Here is a 24,154-nt window from a genome sequence, read left to right on the forward strand (position 1 = left end):
TATATATCCAAAACAAGTACCTCCTTTTGAAACTGTTAACAGAAAAGAGAAGGAAATGTCTTGTTTGATGAGATATGCCCTTCTTGCTATATACTTAAGCATGCTAAACTCTTACCCTAAATTATCAATACAAAAAATTTTACTTGTGGGCTTCCCTGGTGGCGCAATGGTTGAGAGTCCCCCTGCCAATGCAGGGGACACGGGTTTGTGCCCCGGTCCGGGAGGATCCCACATGCCACAGAGCGGCTGGGCCCGTGAGCCATGGCCACTGAGTCTGCGCGTCCGGAGCCCGTGCTCCACAACGGGAGAGGCCACAACAGTGATAGGCCCGCATATGGCAAAAAAAAAAAAAAATTTTACTTGTATTCTTCTACAAGTTGGAATGCTTTTGAAGTGTGAAAGTCACAGTGATTATCAATTGATGCATTTTTTTTCCATAAAATATTTCATTTTGAGAACAAAGCCGCTAACAAACCTGGATACAAACAAGTGATTTCTATTGAAAATGTCGCAGTAAAATGGTTCACTGGGTTCAAAGAACTAGGCTAATGATAAAATGGTACAGTAGTTCGGCTTCCCGGTTTCCTTAGAACAGACATTCCCAAACACCTAAGGTTTTTCAGCTTGGGTCAGTGAAGCCTGAGTACGTGGTGGAAATAATGCCCAAGTCTGAAGATAAAGCCAGCAACACCATTCACTGAGCAGCATTGCCCAACAGAACTTTCTGTGATGATGGTAAAGTTCTGTATTTGTTCTGTCCAACATGTGGTCATTAAGTACTTGAAATGTGCCTAGTGTGACTAAGCAAATGAGTTTAAGCTTTTTTAAATTTTTAATTAAATAAATGTAAATAAGCCAGATATGACTACTGACTACTGTATTGGATGGCACAGATCAAGAGATACTAGTTTATTACAAGTAAATTCCTTTGCCTCCACCTCAATGCTTTTTAAAAAGTTACTTCACCCTGGTTCCTAGTTCTAAAAGAGAGCTGCAAAGAAATAGCTACATAAAACCCATCATCCTAAAAACATATTTGACATATCTGAAAGGACATAAATGTGAGGTGACTCATACCTAATACTTTAGCATTTTCTCATTCCAGTTTTCTTTCTTAAGAGTGATGTTCTACAAGAAAGTTCACCAAAAGCAAAAAATCCTCTTAGAATGTGAAAGGACAGAGAGCACTACCAGTTCTAATATTTCAATTCTTATAATCATGTTGTGCTACAAGATTAAATTGGTACAACACACACTAGATTACCTGAGATCTATGAACGAGCAACTACTTTCGAATTCCAGGCCATCACAATCCTCATAAATTTTAGCGGCTGTTTCAAGAGAATCACAGTCTACTACCGCATAATAGTACTTCAGTCGTTTGAATTGATAATCTCTCAGTTTTTCTCTACAGGTCCTAAAAGGGGAAAAACTCATTAGGCTTACTTAAACAGGAACACAAATACTCTCTCCCTTTAAAAAATAAATGTAATTGTTCCAAGAAAAAAAATTACAAACTGGTTTTTATTCCAATCCAACCTTCCTTTATGATTTTGCCTTCATGAACATTAAATACTTAAGCCCAATTTATTATTTTGACAAGGTACAGACCAGGGACTTTGACTGGAATTTGATATCTAGAAAAGGAAAGCAAGAACTACATGTGCTTACCTGTGATTTTAATTCTTAGAATAGCTATTTTTTTGTTTGTTTTGCTATCACATACAGCCTTCTCAAGTAAAACCACTACAGAGGATCACTGTATTATAAAATATTCTAGGAAAGCATTAGCTTTTATTATAAAGAAATTACTGATCTTGTAAAACTTTATTCAGGTGTTGTCAAGTCTACGTGGTATAAATTCAACTTACTTAACTACAGCATATTCTTTGAGGGTCTTCATCTGCTCTCTTTTGCCACCAATTTTTATTAAGTGCACATATAGCTCCACCTAGTGGATTAAAAACTACCTTAAACTTTTTTCTATACTACATTACAATGATTAAGAACTTTTTCTACTATTCTTGTATTTTTCTATTTAATCCTTAAATAAGAGAAATTACATAATTTGAAGGCAAATAGTTTCAATTCCATTTACATAAAAAGCAACATCTCAGAAAAAAAGCAAAACTTACTGATTCAGGGCAATGAGGCTGAGACCTCTAAATCAGTTTAGTCATGACATGTTTTTAAAACTGCAATAATAATTTTCATGAATATAGAAATACGAATACAAAAAAATGTTACTGGAATAGTGTGCCACTTCTGACAGACTTTAACCTGCTTTGAAAACTGTTTTAACCATGAATGGCACAAGTGTAAACTTTAGTCCCAACTATTAAAGTGACCAGAATTCTGAACTAGTGACACAAACTCATGAGGTTTAGTTTTATTTTCTAGAGTGTTTTAATACCAGTCCTTTTCAGGGGCATCTTCAGGAATGCTTAATAACTCTACTGGTCCTTGAACTTGCTCTTCCTTCATCCTCTCCTTTCCAAATTCTGAAGCATATATCTAAACACAAAAAAGTAAGATTAATGTAATTTATATTTCCCTTTTTTTTTATAATATACAGACCTGTCAAGGTCAGGAACTCTAAACAACTGGACTCAATGAAAACAGCAAGAATGCTTCACTTCCAAACCCACTATAGGAAGCTAAAGCATCCTCAGGAATAATCTTAAAAATAGTCATTTTGGCTAGGGATTAACAGATGTGGGCTTGGGAACAAAAATAGAATATCTCCTCCATACATTCTGGGCTCTAAGGGAAAAATTAAGAAAAGTGAAACAAGATTCTAAGTTCAAGGAATGATACATAAACACACACACACACACACACACGTGTGAAAAATGATTGGATTAAATAATTTAAATGATATATTAAAATGATTAAAGAAATATATAAAACAATGAAGAAACATAATTTTGTAACACCTAACTTATCCCTAAAATCATATCGTTTATCCAATGCTTTCTTTTAAAGAAATTCTTTAAATAAAAAAGAACTGATGACAATCTTATCACACAGGTTATATATAGTCTTGGTATAAGAAGGAGTCACACTCGCCTAGATTTGGTATTATCTTGGCCACTTTTGAGATTCAAGAAATATAATGGTATTAATCTGCATTGTTTTGATACAACTGGGCTTAATATTCATCTATTAACTAATGTACACTTTTTTGAGTTGTTTGAAATATCTAATTTATCCACTAGGGGATCCAAGTTTTTCTTACTAATCTAAGTTGCATAAAATAGCTTTCAATGCAGAAATTTTTAGTATATATGCTTACATCTGTTGATTCTTTTGTATTTTTTTTCCTCTTTGTAAGTCCAGAGATTCCTACTACCCATCTCCTAAAACACAAGATTTAACAAAAATACCATTCTATTTTATTCTGCCAGTAGTTTTAAAATTTTTTTCTTCATTTCATCTGGCTATCATTTGGGGCTATTACAAGGGCCTGCACTAAGTTCTCCAACACAAGGACTTGTCCGTTTGTTCCAATACCATGTACTCAAGAAGTTTATTTTGTTCTAAATTATCATACAAACTCTTCTATCTACCTATTGCATCAAGTTGTCCCTGTACTTTTACCCAAAGCTATTAAATTCTGTAGCATTATAAAATGTTGAGATATTGTAACTGGTAGGGTGAATCCTTTTATACTGGTATGATTCCTCAAAAACTTGTGAGTCATTCTCACTTGTTTATTCTTTTAGATGATTAATGGTAACCTTTTTCTTAACTTTCATTTGAACTGAGATTTTGATTGAAACTATACTAAAACTGCAGAACTGACATCTTAAATATTTAAACTGAACAGTAGTAATTTAGAGCTGTTTCAGGCTCTGTACTAAATACTTAGCATGATCTTCTTTTCATTTAATCCTTACCACTACCTTAAGAAATACTACTGTTATATCTACTTAGAGGAGAAAAGACATTTGAGAAATTAATCAATAAAATGCACAAGATCATACAGCATGTATCAGAATCAAGATTTGAATATAGGTCTGTCATACTACAAAGCCTAGAGTCTTAATACCTACGCGGGCTCTCAAGAAATATGGTATCTCAAAATTTAAGTTTTTCAAGTATTATTTATCAAGTGTAACAGCTTACTTCATGTAGGTCATATTGTTTAAGGTAATTTCTAAGGCTTTTATATGTTTCTGCTGCTAATTTTTCTTCTTGCTAATTCTAGTAATGAAGCATTTTTAAAAATATTTATCTTATACCTTGTCCCTTTACTGAGCTTTATTATAACAGCTTTTCAGTTGATTTCTTTGTTTTTTTTAATTAAACACAATCATATAACCGAGCAATAATTTTACCTCTTCCTTTCTTACTTTCATACCTATTATATCAGTTTTGTGCCTTAACTGTATTGGACAACTTCCAGATTATTTTCCTTAGAAGGAAAACTATGACTTTAAAAAAAGAGATTTAACTTAGAATGCTTAGAAATATTTACTTCAAAATAAAATCAATTCTCACCTTTACAGAAAATATAACACCTCCTTTAGGTTTAAATGAATTGAACAAAGCCAGCAAATCTTTTGCCTTCAATCTATCCCAGTCCATGTTGCAAACTGCTAATCGATGCGTAATCTAAGAAATGAGAAAAATTAAATATGATATAATCTATATCATTCCCAATGCTTGCAAAATTAAGATAGTAAAAATATAATGCCTTCTTCTCCCCAAATCCTGAAATCATTAATATAGTATTTAAGTGGTTTCAATATGTAAAAGAAAACTTCAGATGAGTCACACAAAAGTAAAACTGTCAACAGAAAAGCACTTTCTCTTACTTGGTTCTTAGTTCTTGAATCAGAACATGACAAGCTGATTCTTTAACCACCAAGTTTGTTAAGCTATTCTGCCACCCATAAGTAGGAAAGCTGAGTATATTAATCTACAGCATTTCTAATAGGTGCAGTAGGAATTGAAATATAAACTCCTAGTTAAAACAAGAATTTTCTAAAAATTTCATGTGACTTTTAATTATTTATATAGAAGTTCATCCCTATCTGCTTGGACAGACATGTACTTTATATAGGTATATTCTGTATCAAGAAGTTTTAATCAGAATCATCATCAAGAGTATTATTTACCAATAAAGCTTTTCCTTGTTAATTTAATGACATCAATCCTACCATCTATAACAGCTACTTCTACTGTACTCTTGACAAATAATCTTATTTATTCAAAAGGTCACCTCATCAGCCCGAGGAGCATCTTTATCTAATTCTCTCCAAGCATGCTCAAAACCAGATTCCTCTGGAAGTAAATATGGCATATCTTCTTCATCTTCAGAACTACTTTCTATATTTCCTTTGCCCCTCGCAAGATCGGGGCCACTGTCACTTTCATCATCATCCTCACTATCCTCATCTTCATCCTCCTCATCATTTTCATTCCCTCCATCATCATCATCATCATCATCATCATCATCATCATCATCATCATCATGAAGATCAGCAGCAACAGCTCTACAAATGCCTGTAAATTCATCTTCAGATTCTTCATCACCTCCTATTTCACTAGCACTTTCTGAATCTTCCTCCAGAGCTTCTTTGTCAAACATTTTACCACTTGCTGAGTTTTCATGACCATCACTGTCTCTTGCCATTATGAATGGAACCACTGCAAAAAGGTCAAAGGTGGGAGAAATTAAGAAAACGTAAACACTGAATTAAATTAAATCCAAGTTATTTTGACCTCAAATCCAGTGAAAATATAATTTCTATGAAACAGACTAAAGGAAAATATAAACTTGGCAAAATTCATGCCTAACCAAGTTATTTAATAGAAATCTTAATATATACCCAGATCACACAAGTAGATTCATATACTCATTCAATATTTATGGAGTGTCTGCTCTGTGCTAGGTACTCAACATACTACCATTGGCAAAAGAGAAACAATCAATGCCCTCAATAAGCTTCCAGTCAGGTGAAGAGGATAGATGGACAGTTATTGATCAAATAAAATCCATCAAATCAATGCACATAAAAAAATGAAATTACAACTAGGGTAAGTGCCAAGAAGAAATGTTACAAGATGCTATGAGAGCACAAAATAGGGGTCCCTAAGTAAGTGATAAACGAGTTGCTACTAGAAGGATGAAGAGGAATTAAGTAGTCAGGGTTAGACTAATAGATGAAGGAAATGTTCCAAATAGCAAGAAAAGCATATGTAAAGATCCACTAATAGAAAAAAGCTGGCAAGCATGTCTGGATTACAGATAGCCAGAAGTCTTCTTGTACAGAAGTCAAGTAGAAAATGAAACTGAAGAGTTAGGTAGGTGCCATGTAGCTTTGGACTTTGTCATAAAAACATATAGAAGCCACTGCTATTTTCAGAAGGAGGGACATCATCAGATTTGCATATTGAGATCACCTCAGCAACGGTGTAGAAAACTTGAGGGAGTTAAGAGTAGATGTGAAAAAGAATTAAAAGGTTAGTACAGTATTCCTGGTGAGAAATGAAGGTAGCACTAAGTTGTTGGCAGTAGAGATGTAGAGTAGTGAGTCGCTCTTGACTTTCAGAGTCAGGAGGTAAGACCAACAGTAATCAGTGACAGGGGCTTGATATGGGGAATCTGGGCAGTGTCAAAGATGAGTCCTAGCTTCTTGACTTGCAGAAGGAGCTAGCTAGTTAGATGGACAGACAGAAAAAGAGGTAATGATAGAAGAGAACAAGTTTGTTTGGTGGAGGTATATCATGAATTTGGTTTTGGATATGTTGAACTGGAAGTGCCTCTGAGCCATCTAAGAGGAGATATAGAGAAGGCCATCGGCTGTATGAGTCTACAGCTCAGAGAAGTCTGAGCTGGAAATAAAGTCTTTGACTGATTCTTGTATATAATAACAAACGTTGTGATGTGGATAAGATCAGTTATGAAGAGAGCAAAATAGTAACTTTTCTGCTATATCTTAAAGTTTGCAACTGGCTTATGGTTAGCAATATATGAGTGAAAGACTGGTTTCACCTTAAACTGGGTTTTTTTTGGCCCTCATTATACACAGAAAGGACTGATTTCCTATTTCTAAAACAATCATATGCTTCTATCTATTCTGTGCATATCTCTGTGAGTATAGCTATATCTTATATATCTTATTCATCTTTAAGTTGGAGCTTATGTTTCTGATTCACAGGTTCTAAGTGGATAGAGCCTATAAGTGGTCCTATAATCTTATAATAGTCATTCACTGACCAAATATTGAGTACTATGTACAAAGAATTGAGCTGGGGGGACCAAAAAGGGAGATGATGTATAACATGATCCCATGCTCTTCATGAGCTCATAAACAAAAGAAATCATTTACTGATTTATGAAATTATGTTCTAAAGCACCACAGAGAGAAACACCTAAATTTGCCGGCAGAGAGGTATTTATAATAAGGAAGGCTTCAAAAAGATGCCTGACCTGAGACCAAGTGAAAAGGGGTTTTGTTAGGAGGAAAATAGGAACTGAGCTTTATTTTAGTACCACAAGAGGGGGAGTAATAAAAGATAACTAACTAGTAAATGTGAAAAAGCCAAAAAAAGGCATTATCATAAGTTCTATAAATGGGATCAGAAAAACACCACCATGGATAGTGACAGAAAGTTACTACTAGATAAGCATTGGAACTCACTTTTAAGCAACCTGCTTAAAATAACACCTTGGGGACACAGCTCTATCTAGTATTGCAATATTTCTCAAACATCAGTTATTACTATACAATTTTCATGATTTTTGCCTGTCACTGATATTTTTCATGAAGCTGAATTTTTTTAAATTAAAAATATTAGCTTGTTCTAAACAATATCCCTGAAGCCACAAACGTGATATGGTGGTTACATTTTTTTGCCTAAGATGTTGAACTACGTAACTATTAATATAAAAAATGTTTGAGTATCACCTGACATATGACATCTTCTCACATGACAATGGTACACATATCACATTTGGGGTTGTATAATAAATTGATACATGGGAGACTGAAAGAGATCTAGTATTTTAATATTTTTGACAATATCAATTACATTCAGAATATTTATTCATTCACTAAACATTTGCTCAGACCCTACCTTGTACAAAGCCTTATTCTAAATAATGAGGGAATAGAAAAATAAGTAACTGCCTCTATTCCTAGATGGTACTGCTCCAGTAGTGACTATAAACACTACTATTATTCAGCTACTTTAAAAAAATGCTTTATCATTTTCCCTCTGATTATAAAAGTAATGAATGCTCACTGTAAAAAATTAAGAAAATATGGTTTAGCAAAGAAAATAAAGATGACTAGTAATTTTTCATTCAGAGATAACTAAGTGGTTATTTTGGTACATAACTCCCTAAATTTGTTTTCTATGATATGCCCACTAATTTAAGTAGCTAGTCATACCATTTATTCTATTTTGTAACCTATGTTTTTGGGTTTTTTTTGGTCGCACCGCGTGGCTTTCAGGATCTTAGTTCCCTGACCAGGGATGGAACCCGGGTCCTCAGCAGTGAAAGGGTAAAGTCTTAACCATGGGACCACCAGGGAATTCCCATGTAATCTATTTTTAAAACTTCGTATGTCATGAACATATCTGTATATGTCATAACTTATTTAATCAACCCCATAATGATTTATGTTACCATTTAAAAAACTTTAATTCTTTAAACACATGCCCAATTGTTTACTTAAAATAAATTCTAGGAGTGCAAGTGCTGGGCATCAACATTTTAAAATGATACGTAATATTAAACTGCAACTCCCTACATCATCTTTACCTCATAGCACTTAAAAAGCCCCTTGTACACAGTACTTGCTGGAATGATAAGTCATGAATGAATAAAGAAAAAAAGATGGTGCTGGTGGAGTCACATGATCTCTACTTACAGATAATGCTTTTTCTAGACTGTGGAACCAATGTAAATTACAGCAAACAACATGGTGGGGTAGAAAGAGTCAAAGACCTGAGTTACTGGCCCAGCTCTGTGTATCCTCACATAGATCACTTGTTTCCTAAAGAATATATCCTAATTTCTCATGGTTACTGAGAAAATTAAATTAAAAAAGATATGTCAAAAGATTCTGTAAAATCAACCCCAAGGATCATATGGATATGTTATATTAATCTAATGCCCTAAATCTAGTGAAATTTGAAGGACACTGGACTAACTTCGCTCACAAACTCAGCATCAAGCCAACCTTGCTGCTGTTCCCAGCCTGATCTTATCCTCCACTTTCAGTAACCAGACTTGCATCCCTTGTCCCTACACCTCAGTTTGCTGTGTGGTTCCACTATAAATCTCACCCCTGACCCCTAGTCTCTGCTATTTAGAATTCTGTCCACTGCCTGATACTTCCTACCTTCCCAGTGTGATTATGGCCTGTCAAGACCTCTCTCTGCCTCTTCTTGATGCTTACCTTCCTTGGGTCCTGTAACCACAGCCAGCCTTTGTCTGGCTTATCTGAACATCACCAATTTTCAGTTACAACATCAACCATCAGCAATACCAATACTCAAAATTTCCTGCTGCCAGAGGTGACGCAACTTTTTAATAAGCTTAGAAAACTTGTAAACATGAACTAGAGTCAGATGTTTCTTACTTAGCTTCAAACAACCATTTCTAGCTTTATTATTCGCTCACCCCTTCAGACACCTTATTATCTAATCAAATGGGAATACTGATCTCTTCTGAGCAAGCTCAACTGTATCTCTGCTCAAAAAGTTCTTTCCGTGTAGAATACTCTGGATCCCAAATTTAATTCTTCCAAACCCCAACCAAAATAGCACTTCACCTATGAATTTTACTGATTACCATATCTTGAGTGACCTCCTCCTCCAAATTCTCAGAGCCCTGCTCTTCTACAGCACTTTAAATTACTCTATTTTGTATTATGGTTCTGATTAATTTCTTCTGCTTTAGATCTGCACTGTCCAATATGGTAGCCAGCAGCCACAGGTGGCAATTGAGCACCTGAAAGATGGCTCATCCAACTTGATATTAGTATGAAAATAGAATATAAAATATCCCATTACATTTTTTATGTTGATTACATATTGAAGTAATTTTTGATATATTAGGTTAAATAAAATATATTAATAAAATTAATTTCACCTGTTTCTTCTTACTTTTTAAAGTGTCCACTAGAAAATTCAAAATTATATATTTCTATTGGACAGTACTGCTTTAGACCAGTGACACTGCACAGAGTTTAGCAGGTTGTTATTTGCAAAAGGTGATCTGCAAAGGGTCAAGAAGGGCTGAAATCAAGGCCAAACTCCAATCACCAATCCACACACCCTGCAGGAGTACTGTGTCTGTTCAGGGGAAAAGAACCTGTGCCTCCCTCAAAGGTGCTGTCCTCACCAAACTGTGAGTTCTGGAAGTGCTGTGTGTCCAGAAGGGCGCATCTTTTTCTAATCTGCACAGGCATCATATACACAAACAGTAGCCCTGAGATGGCGGAACCATGTCTTACTCAGTGTTCTATCTGCCACATATTAGTTACTAAAAAGTAGTTGAATGAATGAAGGAAGGAATGAGCACCCAACTCTACTTACCTTCTTCAGACACACCTCTTTTTATCCTGTGATGAGACCATATAACATTTTATCTGGTTGGAGAACCTAGCTGTCACTAGTGCCCACCACAAATCAAAATCACTGTTTAGCCTCAAGACCTAAATTTTTGTCTCTCCTCTAGCCATTATAGCATCAAATCAAAAATTCATTATCATATGGTATTTTTTCTTTCATAGCTTTATACTTCCAAATAAGCATTTGACCACTTTTATGATACTATGAAAATACTCATTAGATATATTTCCTTTTTTAAAAGACTAGTGTAAAAATAAGTAATGTAATACCAAAGAATCTTTAGTTCTTTCCAACCAACCTGATTGCATTTCTCTTCCTGTCTCAGAATACTTGACTTTGGGAGACTGTGCAATTTCAGAGGTGCCTGAGTCTACTGTTCTTAATTTTCCTTTGGGAAACAAGTCTGTATTATGTTGAACAACGGTTTTTTTCCCTTTTGCACTTTTTTGTATAAATTCTTTGCTATCGCTCTTGGGACTTGTTGACTCTATCTTCTTAGATTTGCACGAGGTTTTCATTTTCTGAATTCTCTCGGAGTTATCTAAATCATTCTTATTTCCAGAATCCTTTTGATTAATTTTCTTGGCTTCTTTCTTTTTCTCCTCAACAAGATTTTTTGATTCTTTTTCGTTTTTAGTCTGGGGTTTTTTCTTCTTCAGTTTCTTTTGGTTCAAAGTTTTATTATCTTCATCAGAGAGATCCGAATCAGAATCTGAAAGGTCGTAAAAACGCTTCAAGTCCTCTGTAGTGCTATGGTTGATGGGGCGTCCTCTTTTATCCACAGCATAATTCAATTTGAACTTTTTGTCATGAAACATTGCTCGAAATCTCTTGTCAATTTTGATTTTTCGATCCTTTTCTGGCATTTCCCAAAATCTCGGGTCCTTTGCAACCCGCCTAAACCGCTGGTCACTCATTATTTCTTGTTTGGATGCCATTTTTAAATGTCTGACTGGGCAAATGCTTGAAGAAACCAGACACTAAAAAATAAAACAATAATGAAAGGTTACTAATATAATTAAATAAGATGCTTTGGGAATATTAATTCACAATACTGTATTCTAAGGTAAATGTAAGTAAAATAAAAGTAACATGTCTAATTTCCTTTCCCAAACTCACTTTGAGTCACATGCAGAAAATAAAAAACTATCAGAATATCTTCTTTTGAGTACAGATCATATGGAGAAATAAATTTAAGGCAAAACCAAGCAGAATTCCAGGTCTTTATGGCGGGGGGCAAATGATTACTAGCCAACTGCCCTCACTTAGATATCCTATATTTCTACTTGTATACTTGTATGTGTTACAAGTAAAAAACTAATGTAATTTAAAAATTCCGAAGTCTCAGTTGGTCTTATTTGTTTCTTCACGTTCTGGTCCCATTCTCTCCGTTAATCCTTACTTCATTCTACCCGGAACAGCATTTACTTCTATGTGGCTAGTCTCCTAACTAAACAGACCAAAATCAATTCAGGTTTAGCTCAAAGTTCCCCCTTTATATACTACCACCCTTCATGAATCTGGTGAAGTCTCACTCTAGTTAATAAATACATGGTAATAGTGCTTTGTTTCAAAAGCAAGGCTTGACTATGATGCACTTATACAATTAAACATTTAACGCTCTGAACAGCCTTATGGAGTAGGGTAGGTACCGTTTCATTCAACTATTACAGCTAATGTGTATAAGTGTTTAGAACGAAAGCACTTGATACACTCCTGATATTCGGAGAGGGGAAGGCGACCTAACCTCATCTCCGACGCCCGCCCTCATCTCTGTAGCCCACCCTCCCCTTCTATCCACCCTCTAACGCGGGAAACACCAGGGTGACCCCGGAACTAGGGTCTCCTTCCCAACTCCCAAACCTCAGAGAGCCGGAAGAGGGAAGAGGGCCCTCAACAGGACGCGGAGGAAGAGCAAGGAAGCCTGAAGAAAGAAGTCGGAAAGGCAAGGAGGAAGAGCGCGGCCCTCACGAATCCGATGGAGACCCTTTCAGAGACTGATTCTGCCCCCTCGACAAGCCCTTTTTCTGGAACCTAACCCCACTCACCAATTCCGAGACTTCTCCGAGCCACACGTAGGCCCCCAACTCCCACAATCCTCAGCGTGACGCGCAGCCGTAATGGTACGCGAACTGGGCCAAACTTCATCCGCTTTCCCTCGGCGAAGTTCTCCAGAGTCCTCGCTGAAGCTGCGGCGCATGCGCACGATAAATGCGCCTGCAAACGGCGTTGCCGCTGGAGATGCTGCGGCTGACCAGGTTCCCGACCCGGTGGCGGCGACCTCCGGCGGCAGGGGTCCCCGCGAAGAACGTCGGCTTCAGGAAGGTGGCCTCCGGCGTCTCTTCCCTGGGCAGCGCCTCGCCCAGATCCCTAAACATATTCGATCGGGATTTGAAGAGGAAACAGAAGAACTGGGCGGCCCGGCAGCCTGAGCGGATAAAGTTTGACTACCTGAAGGAGGAGGTGAGTCAGCGGGACGGCGGGGAGGGCGGCGCCGAGCCTTGGCTTCGGGTCCGGGAGCTCCGGCCAGGCCCCGGCCGCCCCCACTTCGCTGTGTGAGCTTGAGCAGCCGACCTGCCTGTCTGGGCCTCTACTATAGTCTCCCAGCGGCCGGGCGCCGGTGTTTGTAAATTGCTCTTCATTCATTCATAACCTCGGCAGATGGTGCCTGTATTACAGGTGTGACCAGGGCAAAGTAAGACCGCTGCTCTCAGGAGATTTCATTCTTGTGGGAGGCGAGACAGTGAACAAAAACATGTAATTTCAGCTAAAGAAGTAAGGCCAGGTAACAAAGTGAAGTAGTAAGGTGACTGCGCTGGTCAGGGAAGGCCGCTCAGGCAGACGACGTGATGAGGAATTAGCCAGGCTGGGATCTGGGGGCAAAAGCCTTGTAGGCAAACGGAAAGACAAACCCAGAGCCCCTGAGGCCGAAAGGACCTTGTTGAGGCTTCCAGGGACCTCCATTGGGAGGTGAGGGAGGGCCCAGCTTACGAGGGCCTTAATGGTTAAGGATTTGGGATTTTCTTCTCCATCTCGGCTGTCCATTTGATATGGTAATTTCTGGCCGCATGTAGCTACTGAGCACTTGAATGTCCCTTTGAGATGGGCAGTAAATGTAAAATACACGGGATTTCAGTGACAATGTGAACAAAGGATGTAAAATATTTCCTTAATATCTTTTTACATTGATTACATGTTGAAGTTTTATTTTTGATACATTGAGTTAAATAAAATGTTTAAATTAATTTCTTTACCCTTTTTAAAATGGCTACTAGAAAATTTTAAGTTGCTCATGTGGCTCTGATTGTTTTTCTATTGGCCAACATGGCTCTAGAGGAATGTGAGACTGTCGAATGCTTTTAAGCAATGGAGTGATGGGCTCTGGTTCGTGTTTTAGAAAGACTCATTAAGATAAATTAAGATCTCTGATTTGTCTGTGCTGGTTTGAGAGACCTCTTCCTCTCTGCCTAGGTGGTCTAGGGACTTGAGCAGGTTTCTGCTTTCTGGACAGGCAGCACAGAGCTCAGGCCTCGTGTTTCTTCAGGGATGGACTAAAATTGAAATCAAGTGTAATGAGTTCTTTCAAGCCTATGCAGCCAACATTTACTGCCCCTACTTTGGGCAGAGCTCTGTGCAAGTCCTGGCCTGATCAGATGAGTGACTCTGTCCTCAGGGTTCATGGTGACATGTACTTAGAAGATGTGAGTTTCCAGCCACTCTTCTCCAAGAGAAGCACCTGGATTACAACTTGACTGAGGCCTCACCAGTGTTTAGGACTAGAATAAATGAGATAAAGTATATGAGAGTTTTTTTAAAAATAATAAACAAAAGGTATTCATATTAGGAATGACGTACAAAGTGGAGTCCTCTGGGAAATGACTTCTGCTGTCCTCCTCCCTTACCCCTTCTTCCCCCCCAAAGCAAAAACACATATGTTCTGAACTTTCAAGGCCTAATAGAAACTCTGGGATGTTTATAAGGGAATGAATGGAATATTAGGCTCCCACATCTTTATTCCTGCCAGACGAAGCTAGCCCAGCAAAAAGGAGGTGCCTACCTTATGACGTCTTTTAAATTAGGGTGGGATTGAAGAGGTTTCTTCAGATTTGGCTGACTTCTAATTTGCAGATGTTGCTCAGAAAAGTTGTTTACTCATTTAGGAGTTCCACAAAATTTGTTAGTAGTTATCAAATAATAGAGTTTTTATTAAGTGATCATTTATACATTGATCTATAATAATCCCCAGCTAACTAATTTTTCACTTTCACATACCTCATGCTAATATCTATAGACAATAATATGCTTGTTATGTTCCTGTTGATTTTTTTTTTAAATTGGGGTATCCTGTTGCTTTTTGGCCTTGCATTCTTGTATCATATGGAATATAAAGTCATATATATATACATATATATGTATATATATATAGTATTTAGTCTTCTTTCCTTAAATTGACTTCTGAAGTAATTAACTCAGTGTGTTTCCTTTAATTTATGGTGTTCCTATTCAGAATTTGAAAAGAAAGTTGCTGAGGTCAAATTGAAAAAGGGATAAAGGGAATTTAACATGTTGAAACATAAGTAACCTATGGATTGTTGAATACTGGAGAGAGTGTTACTTCTCTGTTAAACCTACTCATCTTAACTTCATTGCCTCTTACAATCTGTCAGGTTGGAAGTCGGATTGCAGACCGTATATATGACATAGCCAGGTAAGTGATGATTGTCATAATAAAATACAGTCAACTTTTCTTTTTAATTATTTTTTTAATATACTAATTAATTTATTTTTGGCTGCGTTGGGTCTTTGTTGCTGTGCGCGGTCTTTCTCTACTTGCAGAGAGTGGGGGCTACTCTTCGTTGTGGTGCACGGGCTTCTCATTGCAGTGGCTTCTTTTGTGGTAGAGCACGGGCTCTAGGCGCGCAGGCTTCAGTAGTTGTGGCGCACGGGCTTAGTTGCTCCGTGACATGTGGGATCTTCCCGGACCAGGGCTCGAACCCGTGTCCCCTGCATTGGCAGGCGGATTCTTAACCACTGCGCCACCAGGGAAGCCCCAATCAACTTTTGAATGAAGGCTTGAGAAATTAAATGCTGAGAACTTGATATCTGGAATGGCAGCATCTAGATGAATTTATTACCAGGATTAGTAGTTTTAATCACTCTTAGATCTCTCCTTTTTTTATGTCTGAGAGAGCAAGTATTTTCTCATTGTTGTCTTAAAAAAGAATGAATGGGGGGCTTCCCTGGTGGCGCAGTGGTTGAGAGTCCGCCTGCCAATACAGGGGACACGGGTTTGTGCCCTGGTCCAGGAGGATCCCGCATGCCGCGGAGCGGCTGGGCCCGTGAGCCATGGCCACTGAGCCTGCGCGACTGGAGCCTGTGCTCCGCAACGGGAGAGGCCACAACAGTGAGAGGCCCACGTACCACAAACAAACAAACAAACAAACAAAAAGAATGAATGGAAACACAGCTCAGCTTCTCTCCAAGACTAAATGGCTATTCCACTTGATTTGGTCAAAAGCGAGTAATGGAAAGATTGCTCCAAAAATGGATATAATTGACATGTGAATTTTAAAATTTACTAAACCTAACTTTAAAAGTTTAAAATTTTAACAGAACCTTTTACCATCTAAGTGAAGGAGAGAGTCTACCTAGATTTGTTCCCCCATCAAGTTATATGAGACTTTGGCCATTATATCTTAGGTATTATTAATAGCAATAAGGGTTTTATGACAATTATATAGAGGCAGATTTGAGAAAAGAACACCTTCATCAAATATTATTAAAACCTTGATGGAGTCATTGCTCTATATTAGGCATAACAAAAGCTTTACAGGTTTGAATTTACAGCCAGGTAGCAGGAACCACAGTTAAATAATGGCTTTGCTATAGAATTGCTCTGTGATGTTAGCAAATCGCTTTTGGTGCTCTTTTGTGTAAAAGACACACATTAAATTAGACCATATGGGATGAATTTATTTCATTTTGTCTATTCAAAAAAGGGGAATTTTGTAAAATCACAAACTCTTGAAATCATATTTTGGATATATCCTGGCTACTTAAAATAGTCTTGGGGTGAATCAGTTTCATAAAGTTAAAAAAAAAAAATTCTTCATTGTTACAAAAATCACCCTCATTTCATCTGTTTCATTGGTTTCATTATTTTAAAAATCTGAAAAATAGCTAATTCTCTATACTGTAGTCATTCATTTGCCTGGCTTTTAGGTCATTTGCAGTTTAATAAATGAAACATTAAATTTTCCAAGTCAGATTGGATTTTACAATCTCTTTATGTCATAGTACTGAGCAAAACACAGGTCTGTGGAGAAAACCATGATTTTGGCTAAAAGCATGTCTTAAAATAACAGTAACTCTTTGGAATTAAATTATTAAAAATAACAGTCTAAAATGTCTTACACTAATGTTCTATTATTAGAATAGCTTGTATTGTCAACACTGATCTTATGTTTATTATTTAAACTAATCCAACAGATTATTAAATGTCTTATTTGTGCTCTCTGAAGCTTACTTAGTACTGTTAAAGTTGGTGATAATAATAAGTCCTAACTGTTGAACATTTGTACTGTGCTGAATACTTTACATGCACTGTTTCATAAAATTCTCATACCAACCCTGAGGAAGATAGTAACTTTTCCATTTTATAGATGGGGAAACTGAGATCCAGCAAGATTAAATCACTTGTCTGTGGTCACAGAGCCAGTAAATTGCAGGTCCAGAATTCTAACTCGTGTCTTCGTGATTGCAAAGGCTATATGCTTCCCCAGGCCACACTGCCTATGTTCACAATCAAGATAGAGGGCATTAGGTAAATAAATGGTTCTCTCACCAGTGGTTCTCCAGCTGTGTACTGGTGTTCTATATTTTTGACATAGGTTTTTAACAGAAATTGAAAAGGAACTCTTGCTTCCAATAGGAAAAATGTTATTAGTGGATAAAATTTAAAAAAATTTTGTCACAAATTTTTCTTAAACCTATGACCCACAATTGGATGTGTAAACTGATTTAGTATGACATATATTTGGAGGAGACAGCATTGCATAGGGGATAATAGTTCTGGTTCAGGATTCAAACAGACTGAATTCAAGTTCTGACTGCTGGTTATTAGTTGAGTGACCTTGGATTGACTTACTTAACTCTGCATACTTAGCACACTGCTTTGAACCTGGTAAGATTTAAGTAAAAGCTATTATTTAGTTGATATTTTGTTTGATTTTTAGTTTATCATGTTTTACTTCATGGTCTTTCACATGATGATTTCTAAGTCATCAAAAATTTGAGAAGTAGGGATAAGTAGTAAGTTCCTGGTAGGTGTGCCAAATATTTTCATGTTCATTTACATTAACTTCTTTTCATTCTTTATCTGGGTATATTATCAAATTAAAATACCCCCTACTAAATCAGTTCTTCACATCCACATCATGGAGCAATCTTATGGAAGGCCATTGGTTGTGAGGTCCTGTGAGTGGCTAGGCCAGACAGACTTGCCGTGTCTGGTGTGTTCTCTGAGGGATGCACCTTGTGAGGCAAGGCAGCAAAGGCAGATGATATAACTTTTTTGAAAGCTGTGTTCACTAAAACGTTTTTACTTAAGAAAATTAGTTTTTAATAGTTATTTATGGACTATTTTTATAGACAAATATGACTTCTGTGTCTGTTTTTCAGAGATTTCCCCCTTGCTTTGGATGTCAGTTGTGGAAGAGGTTATATAGCACAACATTTGAATAAGGTATATTTATTTGATGACTTAATTTACTTTGAGAAATAAAATTGGCTAATTTTAAGGGAAGACTTTCCTAATCAATTTGTATCATATTTAGATTTTGATTATATCAGAATTTCTCATTTCTTTGTTTTTTTTGAAGTGATGGAACCAGTGGTTGTTTTGTGTCTACTCCTAAGTAGTTTATTCTTAAATTGTTTTTTCTTTTCTTTGAATCCATTTTATACGGTGTTCCTACTGATAGTTTCTTTAAGTCTATGTAAGATACATTGTACTTTATTACCACTTTGTTCAAATATTTTTAATAATTCACAATAAAAATCACATTGACATTCATTTGGAAGTTGTGAGTAAGCTAATACTTTATCTATGAAAAATATTCATTTCATCAGTTGGTTAGAAATCTTGTGTGTGATGAAATATAAGTAGCCTTTATTAATGCTTATACCATTTTATTTTTCAATTTGTAATTCAGACCAAAAACATTTATTAATTGTTTTAGCCTCTCTATGTAGCACACTGTGCTGGACACAAATTAAAGTGGGATTTCTATATCAAATCTACTTAGAAAAAAAGTACACTTGAGCCAAGGCAGGAGGAGGGGTGTGTATGAGCCTCTCCAAATACTGTTATTGATAATAGTAAATGCCATGGAAATGGTACAGTCATTAAACTGCAACAGGAGTCAAGGGAAAGGAAAATCAGTAGGGTTTCATTTGATCAAAGGCTTCTGAAAGGGCACAGAATCTGACCTGGGATTTGAAAGAATCTGGATTGGTGTTTCATAGGCATTGGAAGTAAGGGCATAGCAGGAGGGAAGGTGGAGGTAGAAAGCTGTAGGGTGTGATACAGTGATGTTTAAGACAGATTAATTTGGGGATGGTATGCAGGAGGGATCTTCTGTGGTACAAGAGTGGGGACTAGCTCTCAGCATATTATGCCATGGAAAAGTTAACACATAGCCTTAACCCAGTGGAGTAAATTAAGGATGCTGATTATTCATACCTGTGTTCTCCATTTTATTAAATATTGTTAAATATATTACATGTAGGGTTGACTGCATATATTTAATTCTATGTAACTTAATATGTGTTATTAAAAGTATTTGTGTACCATACTAATTACATGCAGAAAAATACCCTTACAAAGCTGAAAATTAATCTATAATTATCACTTTTTCCTTTACTAATTTCAACAGTTGTTTTGTTTGATTTGTTACTAGTTTTTTTTTGTTTTTGTATTATCTGATCAACTTTATTCCTTTTCAGGAAACTGTTGGAAAGTTTTTCCAAACAGACATTGCAGAAAATGCTTTGGTAGGTAGCTTTTTAATACTATAGGTTTCTGATCTCCTGGTTTGTTTTTTAGTTCTTTACTTTTTTATTTCCTTCAAAATGAAATTAGCTGTTTTTTTCCTGATTATAAATGTAACAAACATAAAAGAAAGTAAAACAGTACAGGAAGTATAATGGAGGAAGGAAAAATCACTCTTAGTCCCACCACTCAGAGGCAACTACTGGTGACATTGTGGTCTCCACCTCGTAGGCATATAATATCTCCCCAACACTGTTTTATACAAACATTATTATGCTAACATGCCATATTTTTCATAGAATACCACTCTTTTATATCAATAAATGGTATATATATATATATATACACACACACACACACACCCCTATTTATACAGCTATATAGTATTCCAGCATATGAATATTCCACGATTTATTTAGCTAAATTTCTTTGAAGGACAGTTGTATTTCTAGTATCTCAGTAACCAACACTGTGATGAACATCCTTATATAAAGCAATTTTGATTTATTTTCTCCCAGGGAATAAATTCCTAATAGTGGAATGTATGGATTCATTGATGTTCAGCTTTAAATTTTTAATATACATCTCCAGACTGCTGTTAGAAAGACTGAAGAACAGAATTAAAAGAAAGCACTCTTTTCTCCTTCTCTTTGGCAACACTGGGCCATTTATTTTGTCTTTGTCAATGTAATAGGCAGAAAGTAGAATTTCATTGTTTTTATTTACATTTCTTTGTTTACTAGAGTAGCCAAATAGCTCTTGATGTCTTTTGGCTATTGTTTTTTTTCAATTTGTGAATTTTGTAAGTAATTTTTATGATGTGCCTGTACCTTAGTCCTTTATCTACTTTAACCTTGGCATGTTCTTATTCTAGGTGGTTTGTAAGAACTTGCTTTTTAGGGATATTAGTTTTTCTTCATATATTTAAAAAATATTTTCCCAAATATATTGTTTACATTGTTTATTGCTTTTTAGAAGTTTTTGATTAGTTTATCATCAAGTATATCAGTCTTTACAATTTCTGTTTTTTGAGTCACGTTTACTTAGGCATTTTCATCTAAGAGTATAAAAGTGTTCACCCATATTTTCATCTAGCAGTTTTCTGGCTTCAATTATTCCACTGAAACTTTTAATTTTTTTAATTTTTATTTTTTAGAAGGACTAGAAACTACCAAGTAAATATAACATTGACTTAAGTTTAACAAACAATGATTGTGTTAATAATTAAGATGTTATATAAATGTGTTTTGAACGTCTGTTTTTTAACTTTTAGAAAAATGCCTTAGAAATGGAAATTCCTACTGTCAGTGTTTTAGCTGATGAAGAATTTCTTCCCTTCAGAGAAAATATATTTGATCTGGTGGTTAGCAGTTTAAGGTTGGTAATCTATTTGTGCTTTTAAAAAATATATGTTAAAAATAGATAATTTATGCTATAAAATTTTAATATTATAAGGTAAATAAAATAGATAACAGAGTAAATATCTTAATAACTTATTTTAAGTCACAAACCAGTTTTCTCTGGTAAAGAATTATGGATTATATGCTCCCTAGTGGGGATAAGTGATATAGTACCTCAACTTTTTTTCCTCCCCAACTTTCCTTAATTTGCTAAAGTTTATCTGTGTTAGAAGGGTTTTCCTCGCTGACGTAACCTAGTTACATGTTGATGGGGCAAGAGTTTGAAAGAGTATACTGGCTCCAATATTCAGATGTTAGAACACCCTTATAAACTCATTCTGGCAAATAAGGAAAAGCTCATATTTCCTTTAACTCTAATTCTTCTACACAGAGACGTAGTTCTCAAGGTTACTTTTTCCCTTTGTACTTCCTACCATGTCCCTCCACATTTATTACAAAAACATATATTATAAATGTTTGTTGAATAGATTATAATGTACAAGGCACTGAGCTCGATGCTTTGGGGAATTGAAAAATGAATTCAGACAGGAATCCTGTCCTCAAAGACCTCAACATCTAATAGAGAAAATAAAGTATTCTGTGTGGTGCCTTATTTCTCCTTATTAGTATAGTCAGATTTTTTTTCAAAGATTCAACATGCTCAGTTCAGCCCTTTTAATGGCTGTTTTTAGGGTGACCTGTCATTATGGTTTGCCCAAGACTTTACCAGTGTTAGCACTGAAAGGCCTGTGTCTCAGGAAACCCCTCAGTTCCAGGCAAACTGGGAGAGTTGGTCACCCTTGCTGTTTTCTTTAGTGAGTTTGTAATTTTTTCTCTGCTTTTTGAGGTGTGCTGAACAAACTTAGAAAAGTATTCCGATTCTATTGTGAAATGGAAAACATTACACGTACTTGGTCTAAGGGAAAGAGCCCTGGGCAGAGAGTCAGAACCTGAGTTTTAACTTTAGCTCCTGTGCTTGTTATTTGCAAGTAACTACTGTAATTCTGTCACTTTCAGTTTCCCCGTAAGTATGATAGAGTTTATAATATGACCTCAATTTTTAAAGTATCAAATAATTGATAGAAAGCATTATGAAAGATAAATGTGAGCTTAACATAGTATGGTTTGAAATGGGTCTTCGGTGCTCTCCTGGAATTCAGCTAAGAGGATGCCAGCTCTACCAGGAAAGTGTGACCATACTCTACAGAGACTGAGTCTTGTGGTTATACAACACCACACTCTGGGAGAGGATCAAATAGAGTCCAAAGACAATGCAAGACATTTCTAAAATTAAGTTTTAAGTATATAGAACTTTGAGTTTATTTATTCTTTTTTATAGTCTTAAAAAATATGGGATATTATTTATCAGAAAACTCATTGAGTTATTTTTGATGAGTAATACTGTTTGCCTTGGGAAAATTATAGGTCTGATGAAGTGGCTTCCCCACCTCACCCCGCGAAAGTAGGACTTAGAATTCTATATATATCTAGCTTAATTGTTTGATTTAATTGGTGAACTTCCTTGAATATGTCATCAGGTCCTTATTTTTACTATTTCAAATAATTTCTCAGAATAGCACTGTTTAAATGAGATGCCAGATAGGGATGATTTTTACTTTATTTTTTTCCCCAGCTTTATTGAGATATTATTTATATATAACATACGTAAGTTTAAGGTGTACCATATGATGATCAAATACATATATATATTGCAAAATGATTACCACAATAAGGTTAGTTAACAATTTTCATCCCTTCACATAATTGCAATTTTTTGTGTAGGTATGTGGTGATAACATTTAAGATCTACTCTCTTAAAAACCTTCAATTATATAATACAGTGTTGTTAATTATAGTCACCGTGCTGTGTATTAGATCCCCAAATCTTGTTTATCTTAAAGCTGGGAGTTTGTATCCTTTGAACAGCTCCCTGTTTCCCTCTGCCCCTGGCAGCCGCCATTCTGCTCTGTTTCTATGTGTTTGGCTTTTTTAGATTCTGCATATAAGTGAGAACATACAGTATTTTTCTTCCTTCGTCTTGCTTATTTCACTTAGCATAATGCCCTCAAGGTCCATCCATGTTGACCCAAAAGGCAGGATTTCCTTCTTTTTTATGGGTGAATAATATTCCTCTGTGTGTGTGTGTGTGTGTGTGTGTGTGTGTGTACACACCACATCTTTTTTATCCATTCATCTCTTAATGGACACTTGGATTGTTTCCATACCTTGGCTACTGTGAATAATACTGCTATGAACATGGGAATACAGGTATCTCTTCAAGATAATGACTTTACTTCCTTCAGATAAATATCTAGATGTGGGATTGCTGGATCATATGGTAGTTCAATTTTTAATTTTTTGAGGAACCTTCATACTGTTTTCCACAGCAGCTGTTCCAGTTTATGTTCCCACCAACAATGCACAAAGGCTCTCTTTTCTCCACATCCTCACCAGCCTTTGTCATCTCTTTTTCTTAATGCACATCCTGATAGGTATAAGGTAACATCTCATTGTGGTTTTGATTTGCATTTCCCTAATTATTAGTGTTGTTGAGCATCTTTTCATATACCTGTTGGCCATTTGTATGTATGCTTTAGAAAAGCTGACTTTTACTTTATTCATTGAAGACTATTTGGAGAGATAATCATATCAGGAAAGTGATATACTGTCACATTTTCTCCTGCAACAGAAGGAAGGTAATTCCCTAGGAATATTTTTTATTTTAAAACTTGTATGAAAACAATCAATGAATTTTGATATGCAATTTCAAACATCAAAATGTACACCTTTTTTGTGGCTTATCATTATACTAGTGCTGCTCGTACTAATTAATTATACACATTAAGCTAAAACAAATGTGTGTTTTATATTTTAGTTTGCACTGGGTGAATGACCTTCCTAGAGCACTTGAACAGGTAAAAATCTTAGTGTTGATTCTAATAGCCTGTGTTATTTTGTTTATTATTAGCAACTTACAGATGTTTCTGTTTTTACACAGAAACTTATAGATGTTTTCCATTTTATATTTTTGACAATTGGAAACGGAAGCAAATAAAAAATTGATTATCTTCTGTCGGCCAGATACACTTGGTGCCCTTTGGCATAT

The 24,154-nt window shown here is 35.9% G+C and overlaps 2 protein-coding genes across 7 annotated transcripts in view; one reads left to right on the top strand and one right to left on the bottom strand.

Annotated features, from left to right (window-relative positions):
* Positions 1-12,769, bottom strand: part of ESF1 (ESF1 nucleolar pre-rRNA processing protein homolog) — a 58,210-nt gene extending 45,441 nt beyond the window's left edge. The window contains exons 1-6 of the mRNA XM_004276478.3: positions 12,645-12,769; positions 10,895-11,576; positions 5,228-5,655; positions 4,504-4,617; positions 2,414-2,514; positions 1,265-1,417 (exon numbers count right to left, since the gene is read on the bottom strand). Coding sequence (XP_004276526.1) covers positions 1,265-1,417; positions 2,414-2,514; positions 4,504-4,617; positions 5,228-5,655; positions 10,895-11,534 — 1,436 coding nt within the window. The 5' untranslated portion in view covers positions 11,535-11,576; positions 12,645-12,769. The remainder of the gene's footprint in view (positions 1-1,264; positions 1,418-2,413; positions 2,515-4,503; positions 4,618-5,227; positions 5,656-10,894; positions 11,577-12,644) is intronic.
* Positions 12,702-24,154, top strand: part of NDUFAF5 (NADH:ubiquinone oxidoreductase complex assembly factor 5) — a 29,780-nt gene continuing 18,327 nt past the window's right edge. For 2 of the 6 annotated variants that reach the window (XR_004486857.2, XM_004276479.4), the window contains exons 1-6: positions 12,712-13,059; positions 15,264-15,304; positions 18,277-18,340; positions 19,603-19,650; positions 20,922-21,025; positions 23,924-23,963. Coding sequence is in view for 2 of the 6 variants with exons in the window: in XM_004276479.4 (XP_004276527.1) it covers positions 12,808-13,059; positions 15,264-15,304; positions 18,277-18,340; positions 19,603-19,650; positions 20,922-21,025; positions 23,924-23,963 (549 nt within the window). In the remaining 4 variants the exon portion in view is untranslated. Of the gene's footprint in view, positions 13,060-15,263; positions 15,305-18,276; positions 18,341-19,602; positions 19,651-20,921; positions 21,026-23,923; positions 23,964-24,154 lie in introns of all 6 variants that reach the window. The other 4 variants (XR_004486856.2, XR_007472131.1, XM_033440343.2 and 1 more) reach the window with 4 other exon arrangements.

Source organism: Orcinus orca, chromosome 16, assembly GCF_937001465.1.
Source record: "Orcinus orca chromosome 16, mOrcOrc1.1, whole genome shotgun sequence".
Classification (NCBI taxonomy): Eukaryota; Metazoa; Chordata; class Mammalia; order Artiodactyla; family Delphinidae; genus Orcinus; species Orcinus orca.